Raw genomic sequence first — 20,072 nt, 5'->3', positions numbered from 1 at the left:
TCCCTCATCCCAGTGAGGAATTTGAGCTGAGAAATACACTCCAGACAAGAAAGGTTTGAGCTGCACATTTTTGCCACATCTTCAAGAAGCAGCAGGGTTTTCCACCCCAGCTGCATGTCCAGATGGGGATGGAAATGTGTGGATTGGTGAGAGAAACAAGGCAGGCTGATCTCAGCAGAGGAACCAGGGGTTGTCTCAGGTGACAGCCATGGTGACCCCAACTCACCTGAAAGGCAGCCACAGGGAGCAGCAATCCCGGGGATTTTATTAAGGAGCAAAGCACACCTCAACTAAAAATGAATCCAAGCATTGAAATCAGGGCAGAGATCATGGGTGTTTCAGCTGTTTTGCAAAATCTGGATTCATTCACATATTATTGCCCTGACGTGTCGCTGAATCACGCGCTGCAATCTCTTCAAATTAAATTCTGTACCAGTGAGTTTAACAAAAGATCTCGGCTGCCACTGCAAATGCTTTGTTTAGGAGAAGTACCAGACCAAGAACATGCCTTTACAAACATTTCTGCCAAATGTTTATAATATTGCACTGCTTTTCTGAAAAATAAAGTGAATAAGTATCATGGCAAGGGGAACAAGAGGAGCAGAGGACACAAAAGAAAAGTTAATGAATCTTCATCATGGTTCAAACAATGATCAGATTCAGAGTTTGATTTTTGTCTGGACTACACTATAAATCATTTTTTATCTGGATACAATGAACTGATGACTCAGGAGTGGGTAGTGCCAGTCTGTGTGGGGAAGGAGGACCTCGGGGAACACCACTAAAAGGAATTCACAAAGATTGACTTTATCTTTGCATTACTCAAACCACAGGATCACTTTGTGTGACAGCAGCTTGTCAGCCCAGGGAGACAAGGGAAAGCAGTTTAAATGCAGGATTTTCCTATCTAAGGGGTAAGTTAATTCATGCTTTAAATTAGGGAATGAATGTTTTATGCTTTGCTCTGTATTTGCAAGACCTGTCTTGCATAAACTAATCCTGGGACACAAAGGAGAAGGAGATAGCTGCACTCTTGGAGGCCTGCTCAGCACTTTAATAGCCCCAAGCCATCCACACACTTCTTCAGATCAAGGCACTATTGTGTTGTTAAAAAATAAATATTTAAAAGCCAGGGCGTTTTAACATGGAAATGCTGAAAGCTTTTGCAGTGAATATCATTTAACTTTAAAGCTCAGTCCTGTTGCTGCTCCGAGTTATTTCCATATGAAATGGTGGGGAAACTGAGGTGCTGAGCACTCTGGTGACTTCCCAAGGTTGTACAGTAGATAGGTGTAGAAATAAATATTGCAAATTCTCTCTCCAATGCCAATACTGTCTCTATTCTATAAATCAATTCATTATATACAAGCAGTGAATTAAGAGGGTTTTTCTTTATTGGAATGTTAATAATATCTTGCTTTCACTGCAGGAAACTGAATTAGAGGACCATGATTCATGGATTTGTAGGCGTAGACAGCTGTACACCAAGTACAAAGAATATTAACAGTTTTAATCGCCTGCAAGCACTACAGATCATTCAGTATCTTTCATAGCAAACAAGATTACTCCTAAAATGGGTGACTTACATCTAAATATCTCATATTATAGTCCAGAAGTCTGAGAGCAGTTTTACCCCTTCCCCATAAGTCTGAGAGTTGTTTCACCCTTTCCCTGTTAAAAAGAGGGAAACTGAGGCCCCAAGGTTCCACACTCTAAGTGTAAGTTAAGGTAAAACTCTGGCTTGGAGGTGGATTTTTTACCTCAGAATGTGTGTCCATGGAGTCTGACTTGTGCTTCATTACTGAGTGGAACATTTATGTTGCATGTAAATCTGCCCAAGAGCTGCCCAGGAGTTCTTGGTTCAGTGGTGGCCACTTCTCCTCCCTGTCTGCAGGGAATGATGATCACAGCAGCACACAGGCTCTGGAAAGGAACCAAAAAGTGTCTGAGAGATACCTGGTGCCACCTTATTGGTGTATTATATATTATATAATATTATATAATATTATATATTATATATATTATATAATATTGCAGTAAACTGGGTTTTCTGAGAAGTGACAAGTCTAGAAACAAGCTAAAAATCCTTAGGGTTTTCTCGAATATTTGCATTCACTAATCTTTTATTGGATGAAATTTTTTGAGCATCACAGATTTCTGGTTCATCTTACTGAAAAACTGGACATCAAACATTTCTGATTGGTAGAATTTTTAACTCTGTGCCTCTGATCACCCCATGGAATGGCATGTAACACCTGAATGGAATAGCAGCCAGAGGAAAGCTGATCTTCTGGATAAAATTTGACTTATGTCATTTTGGTGAAAGGAAAAGTCCTACCTTCCCTTAAATAGCAATACAACAAAAAGTAATTTTCAGTTTTATTTTTTTTATTGAATTTATTTTGTTCAACATTTTTGGTTTCTCTGCTTTTAGTCTGCAGTCCCTAAAAATGTCTTTTTGCTTATAGCACTGCCTGAGAAAATGGACAGAGCACTGCACATGGTACCACATGGACAATATTTTTACCATATTCCTTTTTTGTGCCATTAGCTTCTTGAAAAATTTACAAGAGCCTGAAGCAAACTTACTTTCTCTTCTGTGCTCCCTTCAAATTTGAGATTTAAGAGACTTCACTTATTCCTTTCTTGTGAGATGGATTTATTTTTGATGCTGCTAAAGAAAAGGAAAAAAAAAGTAGAAGCATCTCAGGTTGTGATGCACTGCACAGTGCCCATTAACTCCACAAACATTCCCCAGGGAGGAAATTCTGGGATTTACCTTTTTTTTTTGGTGATGTTACTCAGCTTTAGCATCTTTGAAATGAGGCAGACCCCAGAATTGTAGAAGGCAGTATAAGCAGCTGCATAAAGGATTTATCCAGATGAAAATTACAACCATAAAACAGGAACTCCAGGTTACTGTGGGACAGCTCCTGGCTGCTAAGGCACCTCCACCTCCCCAATATTCCTGAATTTGTGGCTGAAAATCCCTGTGTTCCAGCAGCTCGCACCGCTCCAAGGCAAATAAAACCCAGGATGCAATTTTTTATTTATTTTAAATACCCCCAGCCTGATGCCAGCCAGGTGAGTGGTTAGTGAGGCACTTCTGAAAGCTCCTCATGGCAATAATTAGCGTTGCTCATCAGGATGTTTGTGAAGAGCAGCTCCAGAGGCAAGGAACACGCGGCTCCCCCGGGCGCTGCCGCGCTCGCCGATGAGATTGCACCTGACATCTCACCCAGCTCATTAACAGCGAGAGGGAGATGTCAGAAGGCATCAGCTCAAAGCCTGCTGCCTTCCCCCAGGGACACCCAACTTCTGCACAGTCTGAGAAAGTTTTAAGAAGATAGAAAGATCCCTTTAGATTGGGGAAAAGTGAACAGCGGGGATCATCTGCCACCAGCAAGGCTGTGGACGCCTCAGTTACCCTAACCCTAATCCTAAACCTAACCCTAACCCTAAGCCTAACCCTAAGCCTAACCCTAACCCTAACCCTAACCCTAACCCTAACCCTAACCCTAACCCTAACCCTAACCCTAACCCTAACCCTCATCTGCCACCAGCAAGGCTGTGGACACCTCAGTTACCCTAACCCTAACCCTAACCCTAAGCCTAAGCCTAAGCCTAAGCCTAAGCCTAAGCCTAAGCCTAACCCTAACCCTAACCCTAACCCCTAACCCTAACCCTAACCCCTAACCCTAACCCTAACCCTAACCCTAACCCTAATCCCAACCCCAACCCCAACCCCAACCCCAACCCTAACCCTAACCCTAACCCTAACCCTAACCCTAATATGGTAATTATAATGAGTTTTTGTAGTCTTAAAGACATTTTTTCTTGCATACAGTAAAGTGCAGGGGGTGTTTTCAACATTTGCTTTGTACTTCAAAGGTAGAAACAAGGCCTTTGCACCACAGGATTTCATCCCATTGGTTCAAGGATGCCTGCCACAGTTTGGTTTGGTTTTGTTCCTCATGTGGTATAAAAGAACCTGGGAATTCTTGATTTTAGAGTGGGAATTGGATTTGTTTAATACAGGATTAAAAAGGATGACAGATCTGTCCACAGAAAGAGTTCTGAAGTTCAAGTGTAAGGGCCCATGGCCACACACACACAAACACACATTTGCACACCCTCATCCTGTCACTTTGCTTCCATTTGAGCATGGTGCAAAATCTCATTTCCTCATCTTGTCTCAGGTCCTAATCTACTGCTGGCTGTCCCTTTGTATTCCAAGTGCTCTGTGGCTCCAGTGCAGAGGAGTTTTGTGCAGTAATTACCTTGCAGAAACCCAGATGTCCAGAATTAACCTGTAAAATATGGAATTGTGCCCTTCTGGGAGTGGTGAACATAATTTAATGAGTGTGAGATGCACTTTAAAGGGAAGTTTTCAAGTCCTATTTTGAAAGTACTCTGATCTTTTAAGAACTTAATTGTATTTTTCATGAAGAATTTTTATGGTAAAGGGCAACAGAGAAGGGTGTAATGATTATTTCCATTATTTCTGCCTCTCAGCTGATGCTTGGAATTCTCACTGACACTTTCTGCATATTTAAATGCACGGAGTGCAGGCAGCAGCAATCAGTAAGGGAAAAGGGAAGGAAGTTCTAATGTCTGTCTTGGGGTTGTTTTCTCTGCATTACAGAAAAGGTTTAGAAGATCCAGCCTGTTTTTTAACTCCTGTTGTGAGTAGCTTGTACCACAAATAACTTAAATAAATACAGCCACAGAAGACATTTCACAGGATGTCTTTGTGAAATTCCCTTATCAAAGCAGACTGAGGAGTCACTAAAAGACCTTGACCTCCAATTAAATCATTGCCTTTGTAAATGGAACTTTTCTTGCTGGGTGTTAATTTGGATAAAATCCTCTCAAGTGCACCATCCCTTTCCATCAAAAATTCAGCCCATCAGTGCTACAGTGTTAATGGAAAAATTAATTCCAGTTCTTTTCTGGTTTGTTTTGGGGCTCTTTTTGTTATTGAGGGGTTTGTTTGGGTTTTGTGGTTTTTTACAGTCTCTGGTGCACAATGCAGACCTCATGGTCTGGAGGGGCTTTATACTCAGACAATTTTCATGTGGCATTTTTATAAACATTAACCAACTGCTTTAATTGCTGTAAATCCATTTGCTGTTCCTTAGAACAGAGCAAACTCCCCAAAAGGTTTTCTAGAGGGCACAGAGGACAAATGAAACCAATACACTTCCTCCTGAGAGGATACAAACTCAGCTTGCAGACATTTCAAGATAATTTCTGATTTCCCTTGCCTCCTTTCCACTGGGACATTCTCCTTTGTGATGCTCTGGTCTCTGCTCACCCTCCAAGTGCTCTGGTGGGTGTTCAGCAGTTGTTCCCTCCAGCAGGGATGGAGATAAGGATCACAAGGAAAGCAATTCCCAAGGGTTATTAGTTTCCTGTCTTTTAGCAAATAGACCATGTTTATAATGGCAATCATGGCTTAAATAATCCAGCCTGTTAAACTTTGAGATCTGGATTAAGTGTTGTGGTATCTTGAGGCATTGAGAATTTGCTCAAACTTCCTTCTCTCTTCAGCTTCAGTGCTTGACAAAGGTGCAGGTTGAAACTAGTTTCAGATATGAACATTGTGTTCAGCCCCAGCTGCTGCTGCAAAGCCTCTGACTTCCATAAATTTTCCTCAAGAAATCCTGTGTTGGATTCCTCACTTAATTTTTGTTATGGAAACTCTGGAGCTTTTAGAAAAATCTTGGATCTCTGATCTCCATGAGGTTTTTCAGATCTCAACAGATCCACTGGTAAATCTGACCAAATAAATACAATCTCAAAGGTCATTTCCAGCTGAGATGATTCTGTGATTTGAGAGGAATCCTGATACCACCTTTCCTTCCACTGCACACATCAGGAGCAGAGGATAAACATGAGCATATCTCTGTCAGTAATTTAGGAGGACTTTTAGTTGCCTTTAATTTGCTTAAAGCTCTGGTAATTCTGGACCAGTACATAAACTCTACAGAGGGCAAGCAGACAACACTGCAGAAGCTGGAGACAAACTCATTCCTGAGGGGAAAAGGAAATATAATTCACACTCTTCAATCTCTTGTGAGTGCATTTAGTGACTGTAAATGCTTTGCAATAAGGGAGTGACCACATGTCAGGGTAAGCCATGCTGTCTGGGGCAGATGATGGAAGACTTTTGATGGGTTTAGGCTGGTCTCATTTGTCTGCTGAACTGCAATGTCTGAAGTTTTCAAATTCAATCATTGCTGCTGCCACGTTGATTAATTTTGATGTAATTTCCCTCCCAGTGGCACAGAAGCAGCAGCAGAGAAGGACTGGGCAAGGTGTAACACAGAGCTTCAGCTCACAGCTTCTATCATCTCATAAATTATTAGACTTTTGCTTTTTCAGTCCTTTTTAGATGTAAGATCAGAGGGAAAACTGCCCAGAGATATCCCTTGGCTGCATTGATAAAACTGCCCAGTCAGAGCAGGGGAAAATTTTTCTCAAGAGAAAAAAAACCAAACCAACACTAAAGCCAAAATGGTAAAGAATTGAAAAAAAAAAGTGATTTCTGTTCAGAGAAGCTGCTTAGCACTTGGTTTCAGTGCTTGCTGAATTGATTAACACACTGTTGGTCACTCAGGCTCAAGCACTGGTGCCCAGGACACCTTGTGATGTCTGATAATGAGGAGGAAATCCCTTTGCCATCATTCTGGCACTGCAGCCTGGCCATGACACGTGCTTTAACTCAATGAAGCAGAAGCCTGGAATAATAACTTCCTTCATGGAAAAATATGCTCAATTAGCTGCTCAGAAATGTGCATGAGGATGGGCAGTTTCCAGTCTGGGTCTCCTGCAAGGGAGGATTCACTGCCTGAGACACGAATCCTTCACGTGTGTCTGCACAGGGATTGCTCTTTCTTTTTAACTCCTTTACTCAAATTGTTGGGGAAGTTTTGAGCACTTTTAAGGGGAGTGCTGGAAGTTTCCAATGGAAAGATGGAAACTATCAGGAGAAAATGATTTTTCTCTTAGTTTCTTACTGCCTGATGTGATACAGTACTCTGAGCACACCAAGGAGCCAGGAGCAGTGTGCCTTGTCACTGCCTTTATTTTCTCCTGGTATTTATTTTCTCCTGGTAGTCTCCTGAGTAAAAAATTAAAGAATGTGAATCCATATCATTGTTTTTAATCCAAAGCCTCGTACTGTTGTGCTTCTCCAACTCCTGCTACTGGGAGGTGTGGAGAGAAATTTGTTTTCCTTCTTTGTTCTCCACAGAGGGATTCAAAATAAATCCATCTTCAGTTAGAACTGGAATTGTTACCCTGATTTACAAGTATGTTTTTCAAACCCATTCTGTCCCTTCAGGGGAGCCTGGAAGGCAGAATCACAGATAAATCAGCTGACAGTCAAAATCTGATCAATGTGGGATCCCAGCGGTGTGGAAGAATATTTAAGGTTTTTGTTAGACATCGATTTCCAGTTGGGAAGTTTGTGCTTTTTCTAACCTGTATGAATTAAAATGTAGTACTGGAAGTATGAAAAAGGGTGGAAAAGCTGTGAGCCTTTGTTTGGGAGCACTGCAGGAGCACAGATTATGAAAACCATTTATTTCTGAGACTACTCACTGGAGCATTTTTGTGTTTTACCACTTGAAGTACATAAGAACACCACCTGATTTATGTCTTTTATTTTCTTATACAGAGCAATTGGGGTTTCTTTAACAGGAGGAGGAAGAGGGGAACCTGAGAGACAGGCAAACTGTAGAAATATGGTAAAATTAGTTAATAATTCACCAGAAATGAGCAGAGAAGTTGTGGCTGCCCAGTATCCGAGGGCACAAGAGGGTGCTGTGCACTCAGCACATCACAGCCAAACCCCCAGGATACTGTCACTGATGAAAATAAACAACTTGAAAAAGCAAAGCTTTAATATTTTTTAGGTAGAAAGTTTTTCTTTCTTCCTGCTACTCAAAACTGCACAAAACGTTTGGCAAGTGAACGAGGCTTCGAAAAGATTCACGAGGATTTCTGTGCTGTGAGGGAAACAGCTGAGAAACAAGCAGAAGCTAAAAAAGACAAAATTAAACAGGAAATGTTGCACAGAGAAAGATGGGTCAGGAAGAAAGCCTCTGAAATCCAAAAGAGCATAGAAAGGCAGCAGCCCATGGCACACTGCAGCTGGGTTTGTACAGCAGATCAGAGCTGTCACACTTTGGCAGAGAAACTCTGCTTCCCTGGCTGCTTGAGGGCTGATGCTTCACAAACCTATGGGATACCTATCCCAAAATATCCAGAGCCTGGTAGTAATCCCTCATCTCCTGCCAAGCCCTTGACAAGGATCTCAGGCAGGAGAAGCTCAGTGCAGGCACTGCCAGCTGCACAGGAGCTGCAGAACACGCCTCAGGGTGGGGCTGGGGGCAGGGGAAGGGATGAAGGTGAGCCCCTGAGCAAAAGATCTGCTCTGGAAAGAAAGGAGTGGAAGTTTTAGCAAGGGCTGGTGGAATTCTTAGGGAAGATGAGTCCTTCTCCACCCCTGCCACTAGCATGTTCTTGGAACTTTCACAAATTATGCCTTATTGTCTGCAGTCTCCCATCTGTGAAGGCTGAGGCATCTTGGAAATGGAAATGTCACATCCTGATTCTGTGCACTTGACAGAAAAAAGGGGGGGGTCTGCAGAGGAGGAGCCACAGAGACCCTTAAATCTTGTGAATAAACAGCTGCTCTTAATAGAGAGCTGAATGTCTCCATATAAAATTGCATGACTGAAAACATCAAATCAGTTCTGCCCTCCTGTGTTATAAACATCTTTATCTCTGACCTAAAGCCTTAGATAAATTAGGAGCAGAAAACCAGTAGATTGAGCAGGAGCAATTGTTTCCAAGCCCTAAGAGTTTAAAAAGCATCAGTTCTGCATGAGAAATATCAACTGCAGAATTTTGATGCCAATTCAGTGAATCCTGACCCCAAGAGTTATTTTGCATGTTTGGGGTTTTTCTAATTGGAGGTAGCCTGTCAAACTGCCACTTCCTCTGTAATTTAAAGGTAAATATTTTAAATAATCGCCTCAGGAATTTATTTGGGCTTTGCCCTGGTGGTTTATAGAGGCAGCTGTGCCCATTTCTCTCTGGGTGGTCTTTTCAGAGCAGTTTAAGACATGAAAGGCACCTGGAGGAGGATGTGTCTTTATGGGAGGGATCCAGAGCCTGTCTCAAGGTGGTTCAGCTAAAAGACCTATGAATTAGAAACAAGGTGTGTTGCAAAATGGGAGAGAGGTTCTCAAAGGTGTAAACATTGATATGCTCATTTCCCAAGAGCTGTGCAGGGAAATGCTGAGCTTGGAAGGGACCTCTGGAAATCAGCTTGTCCAGTCCCCTGCTCAGGCAGAGTCTGAGTTTGCCCAGTGCTGTCCCCAGCTGGGTTTTGTGGTGATATTCCACTTTCTGGGAAGCCTGGCCACCCTCACAGTAAGAGAAGTGTTTCCTTGTGTTCAGATGGTTTTCAGTTTGTGCCTATTTCATCTTTTTCTGTCAGTGGTGCTACTGAGAACAGTGTGGCTCCCTCTTTGTTCCCTCCCAGCTGCTGAGTGTTTCTAGGTATGTTCTGAGGAGAGGTGAGGGATGCTGCTGTCATTGTTTGAGTTCAGGCACAGGTATCTGGGAGAAAAGGCTTTCTGAGAAGGACATTTTTGTCCCCTATTCTGGATGAAAGGTAGTCAGAATCCAGTTATAAAATGCCACCTCAAATCAAAATTTCTGGCCATTCCTTGACCTAAGAATGAGCTTGCCAAAGGTATTTGACTTTGTGCTCCTTTCATCAGGATACATGCACCCAAATACCATCTGTCTCTAGAAAAATCTTCCACCACAGCACCCAAATACCATCTGTCTCTAGAAAAATCTTCCACCACAAGCACATAGGTGAGACCCCAGCTCTCCAGTCTCCCTGCTTACACACCCTGCAGAAAGAGGGAGGGATGGAGTTAAAAGTCGAGCGTGTGGCTGGCTGAGGACTCGCCTTTGTGGGTGTGGGTTTGAGGATGGCAGGAAAACACAGATGCCTTGTTGCAAAATCATTTCTGCTGTCCCACAGGAGACAGGCAGATTGACTGGCAAATATTTCAACCCCCTGAAAATGAAGAAAACCGGCTCCATTTTAACCAGCTAAAGATTTGATCCACATTTTGTGCTTTTATGTGGCCCAACAGACATTACTGGTGCAGTAGCAGAAAGAAGTTTTTTGGGTGATTAAAACACCCAAAACAGGAAGGAAAAACCCCTCACTTTGGAGACCATATTCCTTGTTGCTGCTGTTTCTTCTTGGTTATACTGAGTCATATTTAGATAATGTGAACAGCCTTGCTCGAAGAGCTGAGGAATCCAGAAACAGCACAAAGCACAGCTCCTTGTCTTTAGGCTCCCCCCTTCTCCTCCCTGTTTTACAAATAAAAGGGAAACCATCCTTAGCAGGTGTTCAGGACACTGCCTGACCCTCACTTGCATTTCCAGAGCTGTTGGTCACCTTGAGGGAGGCTCCTGCTAACAAACACAGTTAAGTGATCTCATCAGGGATTTTTACCTGAAGGGCTTTTTGAGCAGAAGCTGTTGCTGTCAGAGTCACAGGATCAGGTGTGATTTCCCCTTTGCTGGAATATACAGCAAATATTCAAACAGGCTCTGGGCTTTTTTTAGCTTACAAAAGCAAGGGAGTCCTTTGAAAGATCCTCCGTGTACCCAATCATCGCTTTCCTCACCCTGTACAGCATCATAATATTCTGACAGTGTAAATCCTCACATTTGCCTCCCTCCCTCTCTCCTCCCTCCCCCTCCAGGCTGCTGCTATCGGATCTGTGATGATATGTGATCTCCTGGATACAATCAGACACACACACAAGTACCAGGCACTCCTGCTCAGCTGAGCAAAATGTCTTTCTCCTAGAAGTGGTGCTCATCACAGCCTTCAGATCCTTGACGATGTTGCCATGCTTTCCTTCCTGCCTCCTGCCTTTTGCTGGCTTTGCCTGCCTGCTTTTCCTGCCTGGGGGTCATCTTTGCCCTGCTGTCTGTAGCTGCATGGACTACCACACCATAGACTGCCGGGATCAAGGACTCCCGAGTGTTCCTAATCCCTTTCCATTGGATGTACGGAAACTTCTCATAGCTGATAACAACATTCAGGCGATACCAGCTGACTTCTTTATATTTTATGGAGATCTAGTCTATTTGGACTTCAGGAATAACTCCCTCACCTCTTTAGAAGAGGGCACTTTTAGCAGTTCTACCAAACTGGTGTATTTAGACTTAAGCTACAATAATTTAACACAGCTCGATGCTGGGATATTCAAATCAGCAGAGAAACTGATAAAATTGAGCCTTGGAAACAATAACCTGGTGGATGTGGACGAGGCTGCTTTTGAGAACCTGGACCAGCTGCAAGTGTTAGAATTGAATGACAATAACTTACAGAGCCTAAACGTGGCAGCCCTGGAAGCGCTGCCCTCCCTGCGGACCATCCGCTTGGAGGGCAACCCTTGGGTCTGTGACTGTGACTTTGCCAATCTTTTCAGCTGGATCCAGGACAATGCATCCAAGCTCCAGAAAGGTAAAGCTCTGTGGCTCTCAGTGCAGTCTGTGTGTCTGTGTGTGGCAGGGCTCCTGCTCCCATTGTCTGTGTGCTGCCTGTGGTTTGGAATTGCATGCTTTCAACAAATGAGCCCGTTGCATTCACGTTGGGTTTTAGCAGCAGGTCCTCTTCCCACTTCAGAAAAATTAAAAATTAAAAATTAAGCCTTAATAATTTTGATTTATAGGCAGTGAAAAATCCTTTTTTAATTCATTCAGCCCAGAGCTGGTTCTCCTCCAGACTTCATTTTCTCTCTGGTAAATATATTTTCTACAATAAACCCTTTGAGCAGCTAAATATTCTGTGCCAGCTCCTTAGGAAAACTGATTTATATCTCATTTTACTGATGAGTTATGAAGCTGCTACAAAAGAGTTAAATCCCCATTTTATGCAACTGTGATTGTCAGCCCCATCCTGAAAGTGTTTTGTTGTGATGCTCTGTGTTTCAAACACTTCAGCATCTCAATTTGGGCTCTTTTCATTAAAAAACACTGCTTCCAATATGGGAAATAAATTGAAGTGGCTTTAGAATCCCCCCAAAAATGCAAGATACATAATCCTGGTATCTGAGCCAGCAATTTTTAGAAAGGCACAGGAGGGAAAAATGAAAGTGTTAAGACTGCCATGTCTAGGGAACCCAGACTCTTGCTCCACATGTCCCAGCAGACTCCAAAGCCTCTCTTAATCCAGCTTTAGCAGATCATCTCACAGTTCATGTCTCCCAACAAGCACCAGGGCATAAACTCCTGCCCCTGAGCAGCGCCAGCTGCTCCCAAAGGCAGATTGCTGGGAGCAGGGAAACTTTTGGAGGGCGTCAGAGGGGCCACCTTCCCCTATCCCAGCTTGCTCCAAGCCCCATCCAACCAGGCCTGGAAGACTTCCAGGGCTGGGGCAGCCACAGCTTCTCTGTTCAACCTGTGCCATGGCCTCCCCACCCTCACAGGGAAGGATTTTTTTCCTCATATCCCATCTAAACCTATTCCTTGTGAGTTTGAAGCTGTTCTCCTATGTCCTGGCACTCCAGGCTCAGACTCTGCAGTCATTCAGGTTCTTCCCATGTTTGTGACCTTGGGTAGCATCTTTCTAACACACTCATCTGTGCTGCCCTGAATATTCTTAGCTGTAGGTCAGCTGTTTTTAGGAAGAAGTGATTTGAGGAAAAAAGTGTTTGGTTTTTTTCCTCACTGTCTTAGTGAAACTTTGATCTTGATTCTTTCTAAACCAAACCTATTATCCCACCTTTCCTGATGCTTTAGCTCAAGTTTGCTCAGTTGGAATCACGTATTTGCCTGTCTCTAATGCTAAACATGAGTTCACACAGCAGCTCACTTTCCCCAGGCTTCTACTGAACTTCCAGGCTGTTCCCCTTGATCCTGACTGAGTCTGTTGAGTTTGAGCCTGTCCTACCTCTTTCTCTGCTGCCCCCCTCAGTGTTTTAAAGTGTATCTGAACTTATGTCTGGGCCTCTCAAGTGAGTGAGCTTTCCCATAGCACTGCCAGTTTCCCAGTGAATTCCAAGCTCCAAGATGCTTTCCCAAAGTTTTCCCTCATCCATTGCTGTGTTTTGGCCAAATAGCTGAAAATTTACTAGCTTATCCAGATCTTCCAAACTCTAAGTGAGGCTTGATTTTGGAAAGACAAAGAGGGGAGAAGCAAATATTCAAGTGGTTCATTCAGTCAGAGCTGTCCTTGAAGGGTTGGATTTGTTGCCTGGAGTGAGTGCCCTGCTCTCTTCACACCCAGCCATGCCAGGGAGAGATGTGCATGGATGCAGAAAAGCATCAGGGCTCCTTGTGAGCTGCTGCCACAAAAAACACTCACCATCTCCTTTAATAAAGCACCAAAACCTTCTTCACAAAGGTGACTGCAAAGCCAACCCCAAAAAGGCAAATCTGCCCCAGTGACTTTTTTAATACATGGCGACAGTTGAGTGCCTTGCAAAACAACTTTTAGCAAGTCAGAGGTAAATTATCAGAGTTATGATTTGATTGCATTTCACACCCAGTTTCCAGTTTTTAATGAAGTCACAACATGATTCTCATTAGGAACTGATTGAATTAATGTTACTTGTCTGGTTACACTTTTCCAAGACCAAGTTTGCCTGGGAGTAGTGGGAAGGGCAACTCAATAAACACTGAGAATTCAGATCTGCTCCTGACAGATCTGTAAAGCTGGAGACGAAGGATTCCTGCAGCAAACACACCAGGATAAGTAGGGCAGCAGGCTTTCTGTCTGGAAACACAGGAGGAAAGACAGGGATGCATTTCCAGGGCCCAAGAAAAGATCTTGGCTGCTTCTGCTTTGGAATTCTGCAGCAGCTCAAGGGTTTGTGTTGCATGGCTGGGAGAAGGACATTTGCAGACAGATTTAGGGGCTGGGCATTCATTTAGGCTCCTCACTTAAAGAAGTTGAATGTTCCTGTCTGAGGAAGTCTCTCAGTACTGAACTATTCCCTCAGCCCCATCTCTCACTGCAGGGCCCTCACCAGCCCAAGCTGCCCTTGGCTTTTGCAAAAGAAATACCAAGTTGATTTAAAAAGGGAAGTTTTGTCTCTGTGAACAGAAATCTGGATAATTGATCCTGAAGCTCTGTCCCTCTGTAATTAAGGTTTCTGGAGGAGTCAGTGAGCTGAACAAAACTCATTAGTTTTGCAGGAGCCAGGTCCATTTTCCTCCTGGCACAGAAGCAGAAATAGCTTGTAAAGTTCTCCCTTCTGCTGACCTGCCTGCCCAGCTCAGCTGCCTCTGCTCATCCAGCCTGTGGCTTCACCCAAACAGCTGGGATTTCAATGATTTTACAGATTTCAACATTTATTTATCTAGCCTAAGTTTTAAATAAAGGCTTAATTGGCATTAGGTGAATACCCTCCCCAGATGACACCCTCATCCTGGCAAATTTGCAGCAGACTTATTAAAAAAACACACTAAAATTTTGTAATCAAACCTAGCACTTTAAAACAGAAAACACATTTTTTACCACAAAGGGATATTAAATCCACCATTTTATTCATAGTGCAAAACAAAACTACAATTTCCCCCTCTGATTTGGTCAGTAATTGATTAAAAACAAATTAGTGAGCATACTGCAAAGGAGGCAAAGGAACTGTGAAGAGCGTGGGATGGTGATAAGTGGAAAAAGAAGAAAAGTTCTTTTTCCTGGAGAAGAAAAAGTGTTTGCTGTTGGTCACAACGTTAAAGTACAACATTTATAATGAATTTCTGCAGAAGGATTTTTGGTTGTGTAGGCATTTGTTATACCTGAGTGCACATGGTTGATATTAAAGCCTTCCCATCAGGAAGGATTCCCATATGGATATAAAGAATATGGGATTATTTTTTTTTTTGAAATAGAAGGGTTGCTGTAAGACCTTTATCCCTACAAAAACAAGTTTGAAAACTTTCATAGAAGGTTTTACTCCACAGAGCCATGAAAACTCATCAAACAAAAAAATACCTTGAAAGAGCCAGTGCCAAAGCTGGTCTACAAAAATATATTCAGCAACTTCTCATATTGAACAGGCTTCCTTCTCCTTTCAGAGCTTGTTGTTCATCACATTTATCTTGGCTAAAAATACACTTTTCTTTTTTTTTCCTCATCTCTTAACCTAATTCTTTTAGTAATACTGTTTGAAACTCAGGGCTCAGACTGTCACTGCTGCAAATGACCTACAGAACAGAGGGTTGTGAACCTTCAATTTCAGTGTTGAGATCCAAAGGGTTTTGATGGAATAAATTTTTTGCTGAAACATCTTGTTTAAAATTAGTGCAAAAGACATTTCCTGAATCTCTCTGAGGATCCCATCAGGGTGAAGGGATTGGATTCAGATAAATGCCTGTAACAATTAGCAATGCAAATAATCTGAAATGGCCACACTGAAGGGCTTTGTTGACATTCCCACTGCTGATTTTTATTTTCTGTGATCATGCTTTGGGCAGCTGGGCCTGTGACCTTGTTTGTTAATGACTAATGCATTTTTAACATTTCTTTTAATTAGAGCTTAAGTATTCCTTGCAGTGTGACTGTAGTGTCTCCTTTCTGTCATCTTGCCCTCATTTTGCTTTTTACTTCCTTTCTTCCCCTTATCTTTGGGAAGTTGTGTACAGTTTCTGGGATTAATTATTTTGTTTGTTTAGTTATTTAAGTTCCCCACTACCCATTGCAAGAATTACAAATTTTGCTTCTCTCTATAACAACAGTATTAGAAAGACTTTTAGCAAATGTTTAGACTGAGCATTTTTATGGGTACCCTTTGTATATTTGTATTTCCAGGAAGACTTGAAAAACTCATTCAGGAGTGGCCAGAGACAGAATTCCAAATAGATTTGTGCTGTGATAAATAAAATAGATGTTCTGAATGTCTGGAATGGAATTAGCCAAAGCTGAGGTGAGGACTGGTGCTCAGGGCTCGTTTGATCAACTGTTGCTCCACTTTGGGAAGTTGTGGGCAGTGGCTACACATTTCTAAGATATTCCAAAAGGGGTTTAGTTACTTGAAAGGCTTCTGCAGCTTTCAAGACCTTTTCAGAATGGATGGAGAAGTAAATTCTGGTGAAGTGGTGTATTTCCAGATAAAGCCTGTCTATGCAAAAGAACAGGGGAGAAAGATGGCAGTGAGAGGAGGCAGGAGAAAACCAGGAGCAGGTGTCAGTGAAGCTGCAAAGCAGGAAATCCAGACTGAATTCAGTCCTAGAAAAGAGATTCAGAAGTGAATCAGCGTAGTGAGAATCATCAAATACAATCATTTAGGTTGGAAAAGACCCCCAAGGCCATCAGGTCCCAGCTGTGCCCCATCCCCACCCTGTCCCCAGCCCAGAGCCCTGGGTGCCTCCTCCAGCCCTTCCTGGGACACCTCCAGGGATGGGCACTGCAAAGCTCCCTGGGCAGCCCCTGGCAAGGCCTGAGCTCCCTTTCCATGGGGAAATTCCTGCTGCTGCCCACCCTGAGCCTCCCCTGGCCCAGCCTGAGGCTGTTCCCTCTCCTCCTGTCCCTGTTCCCTGGGAGAAATCCCGATCCCCCCGCTGTCCCCTCCTGGCAGGGAGTTGTGCTGAGCCAGAAATTCCCCCTGAGCCTCCTTTTCTCCAGGCTGAGCCTTCCCAGCTCCCTCAGCCACCCTTCTCAGGAGTTACCCTCCAGACCCTTCTAGACCCAGAGCAATGGGATGATTTTTCCAAGCCTGTTTAGACATTCCGTGCCATGAGGTTACCATCTCTTGCTTCTTGGCTCTTTCTACAACCCCATTCCAATCTGAGATCTATTGCACAACTTATTCTATCAATTAAACAATCTCTCATTGCACTAATCCAGGCCTTTCATGGGCTTACAGAAAATATTAAATGTTTTCCTCAAAACAGAGCATCGTAATCACGAGAGGACGGGGTTTTTAACATTTGTACCAGCAGCCAGCAAAGCAACTGAGCCTTTTACAAGTCCTCTTGACTTATCAGTCTTTATTAACACTTATTTGTTCATCTGCTGTGGAGAGGAGGCTCCTTAACTCCATGTACCAATATAGAACCTGAGGGAGCTGCAGCTCCAGGGGACAGGCTGTTCTGTCCATTGCAGCCATCAGCTCTCCCCCAGTATCGTGCACATGCTCCCACATCACCAGGGCAGAAGATCTGTGTGTCTGGAAAGGAATTAAAAGCCCCAAGACATTTCACACATTCAGCAGCTTTTATCCTGCTGGAGCAGAAACTCCTCACAGAAATTATATTCCTTAACAAGCGCATCAAATCTGTTTCTATATATATATACATATATAAATATATAATTTGATCTCCCAGACATTTTCAGTAAAATGATCTGACTGCCACTGGCTTTTCACTCTGTTTCTTCCATCCTGAGGTTGTTTGGAGCAGTTCCATCTTTCACGGATTTGAAGGTGTGAGGACAGCACTTGCAGATGTGAACACCTGATGTTGAACTTTATATTTAGGCATTGAGACAAACTGCTAAGCACCCTCCTGCAAATCTTTAGGGCACTTGGCCATAAAAGTTTTATTTAGGGACCTAAATCTAGGCTTCAAGTTTTTGAGCTTTACTGTTCTCATCGCTCAAGGCTATTTTCAATGAAATCTCATCAAGCTTCAGAGGCAATGCCTCTCTCATTGCTTATTAATACATCTAATACATTTGTGACAGTGTTTAAGGAGACTGAGGCAAACCATAGCTGGGAGCAAAATACCACACAAGAAACAACATGCCACATTTAAACATTTCAAATCTGTGTCAACTACATTCAGCAGCATGAGGGAACAGCTAAATTCCACCCAAAAGGGCAAATACCAATTTTACTCTAAAAAAAACAAAAAAGCCTATTGTAGTGCTGTCATATTTACTGTATCCATAGGAGTGAACATTTGTGCATGCAGCTCATTTAAACATTTATGGTTTCAGATATTTCTGTGGATGTATTGCCATATATCCTATTGCATGTCTCAGTGTGTCTTTGCATCATCTCATCCTGCTCTTTGTCCTGGCACCTGCTTTTTGTGAACTCTGAAAGGCCCCAAAAGAATTGAGGTTTTTGGTTTTGTTTTTTCCCTTTTCTGCTTTTTTTTTTTTTTTTTAACTCAGCATCCAAAATTATAGCTGGGAAATCTCTGCTAACAGACAGACCATAACATTGAAATGATAATGAATTCCTGAGGTTTTCCAATCACAGATGTATTCAGCATAGGGATTAGAAATAAGCAGAGACAGAAAGACACAAGGAGTCCTTCAAAACAGGGTCAAGTGGACCTGGAGAAAGCGATGCCCTCATAAACCAAAACTCTCAGTGCAGTAGGGCAGCAGTCAATATATCCAGGGAAAACCAGGAGCAATGTCAGTGCACCTGATGGTTTAAAAATTCCTGATGACAAGAACCTGTGAGAAACGTGGCTGGATTATGGCTAAAAAATCCCAGCAGGGTTCAGATGAAGCAGGGCCTCTGTGGGGGTTTTGAGATGGTGAGATCAGTCCAGTTATAACTTTGGGGCATTACAGCATGGTCCCTTTTCAGTAATTTACAAGGAAATAATTCATTATTTGCATGCAGGTTTAAGCTTCTTCCATTTTCCAGGAGGTTCAGTTTTACAGAGAGGGATTTCAGCCTGGGCATAATCCTGAACAGAAACAAACTCAAAGTGGTTTTTAGGATCTAGCAGCAGCCCAATTATCTGTAATTTACTGGCAGGGTTAAGTGCTGGACTTGGTGGAGTTGTACTCCTGTAACATAAGGCATTCACAGTCATATTGTTCTGAAACTTTCATTGCTATAACTCCACCTGGAACCCTCCTGCATCACTTCCTTTTTCTTCATTTCAAAAACCCACCTCTCCTTTAACCTTGTTGTTCTGGAATCCCAGCATTTTCCCACACTCAGTCTATTCCTCAGGGTACAGACCTGTGTTTTCATCCTTATTTTTCCAGAGCTGGGACAAGCCTGTGTAAAATGCAGCACCTGTGCCTTGCCTGGCACTTCAAAGCAATCAGTGCAATACATCTGCTCCTTCTGATGACATAGCAGAAGGATCCAGGGTGTGTGACATTGTCCTTGGGACAGCTGGAGTCATTTACAGATAATGGGATGGCCCTGACCAAAATAACCCAGGCTGTGTATTTATAGCACACTCACACTTGTTATTTCATTTACAGTTTTGTTTGGTATGAAGAAACAACTCCTTGAATATGTTGTGTGAGCAATGAGGTGGATATATATAACTGTCATCAAAGGCTCTCTTGCTGCAGCCAGGCACTAAATACCAAGCTGCTTTGAGATGCCCTTTACAAGAATCCTGGCTGGTCTTTTAAAAAATAAAATTCTACAGAATAAATAAATAACATAAAAGTACAGAAAACCCCCACAAACAAACTATAAAAATTAATACCATTCAAGTAAAAGTGTGTGAAAGCAGAGCTCTAAGGTTAAATTGCATCTTCTGTCCTCTACAGGCTGTGTGTGGGGACAGGGATTTGATTGAGCCAGTCTAGATGCAACAAAATCACACAAAGCAAAAAAACCCTACAGCCTATAATTGTTACTGATCACTTTCCAGACACCATTCTTTAGTTCATCCTTCATGCAGAGGGTGTTTAATGCCCTGGAATTACTTCCTGCCCAAGGAAAGAACAAGGATGGGTATGTTTCTGGGCACATATGGAACAGGACAGGTGGAGCACAGACCATCAGCTCTCTGACTCTCATGGTGTAAGAACAACCTGCTTGTAAAGAATGGAAAGCCAGGCTGTGTTTCCATGGAAGGATGAAATGGGTTTGCCCATTTCTCATCTTTAGCAGGTGTGTCACCTGCAAGCAGTGGCGTTTTCAGGTGAAGAGCTGGAACCACTGCATCAGCTCTGGAAGGAGAAATTCCTTGTGCCACCAGAGACAGAACTGCTGCTCTTCCTGTTGATGGTCCCAAATGAACAGCCTGTTCCAAATTCTCTTTGGAGTTTAAAGAAAAGCTTCTGTTTGGCTGGGCTGGGT

At 42.9% G+C, this 20,072-nt stretch overlaps 1 protein-coding gene across 3 annotated transcripts in view; it reads left to right on the top strand.

Annotated features, from left to right (window-relative positions):
- LRRC38 (leucine rich repeat containing 38) overlaps window positions 1–20,072 on the top strand; it is a 54,978-nt gene that overhangs the window by 29,857 nt on the left and 5,049 nt on the right. Inside the window, exons 2-3 of one of the 3 annotated variants that reach the window (XM_086860918.1) lie at window positions 834–914; window positions 10,812–11,581. In XM_086860918.1, coding sequence (XP_086717044.1) covers window positions 10,954–11,581 — 628 coding nt within the window. In that variant the 5' untranslated portion in view covers window positions 834–914; window positions 10,812–10,953. Of the gene's footprint in view, window positions 1–833; window positions 915–9,759; window positions 11,582–20,072 lie in introns of those variants that run through there. The other 2 variants (XM_086860919.1, XM_023940645.2) reach the window with 2 other exon arrangements.

Source organism: Cyanistes caeruleus, chromosome 22 (genome assembly GCF_971803275.1).
Source record: "Cyanistes caeruleus chromosome 22, bCyaCae1.hap1.1, whole genome shotgun sequence".
NCBI classification, from domain to species: domain Eukaryota; kingdom Metazoa; phylum Chordata; class Aves; order Passeriformes; family Paridae; genus Cyanistes; species Cyanistes caeruleus.
Note: the sequence above shows the minus strand (reverse complement) of the source record. Positions and strands in the feature narration are given on the sequence as shown.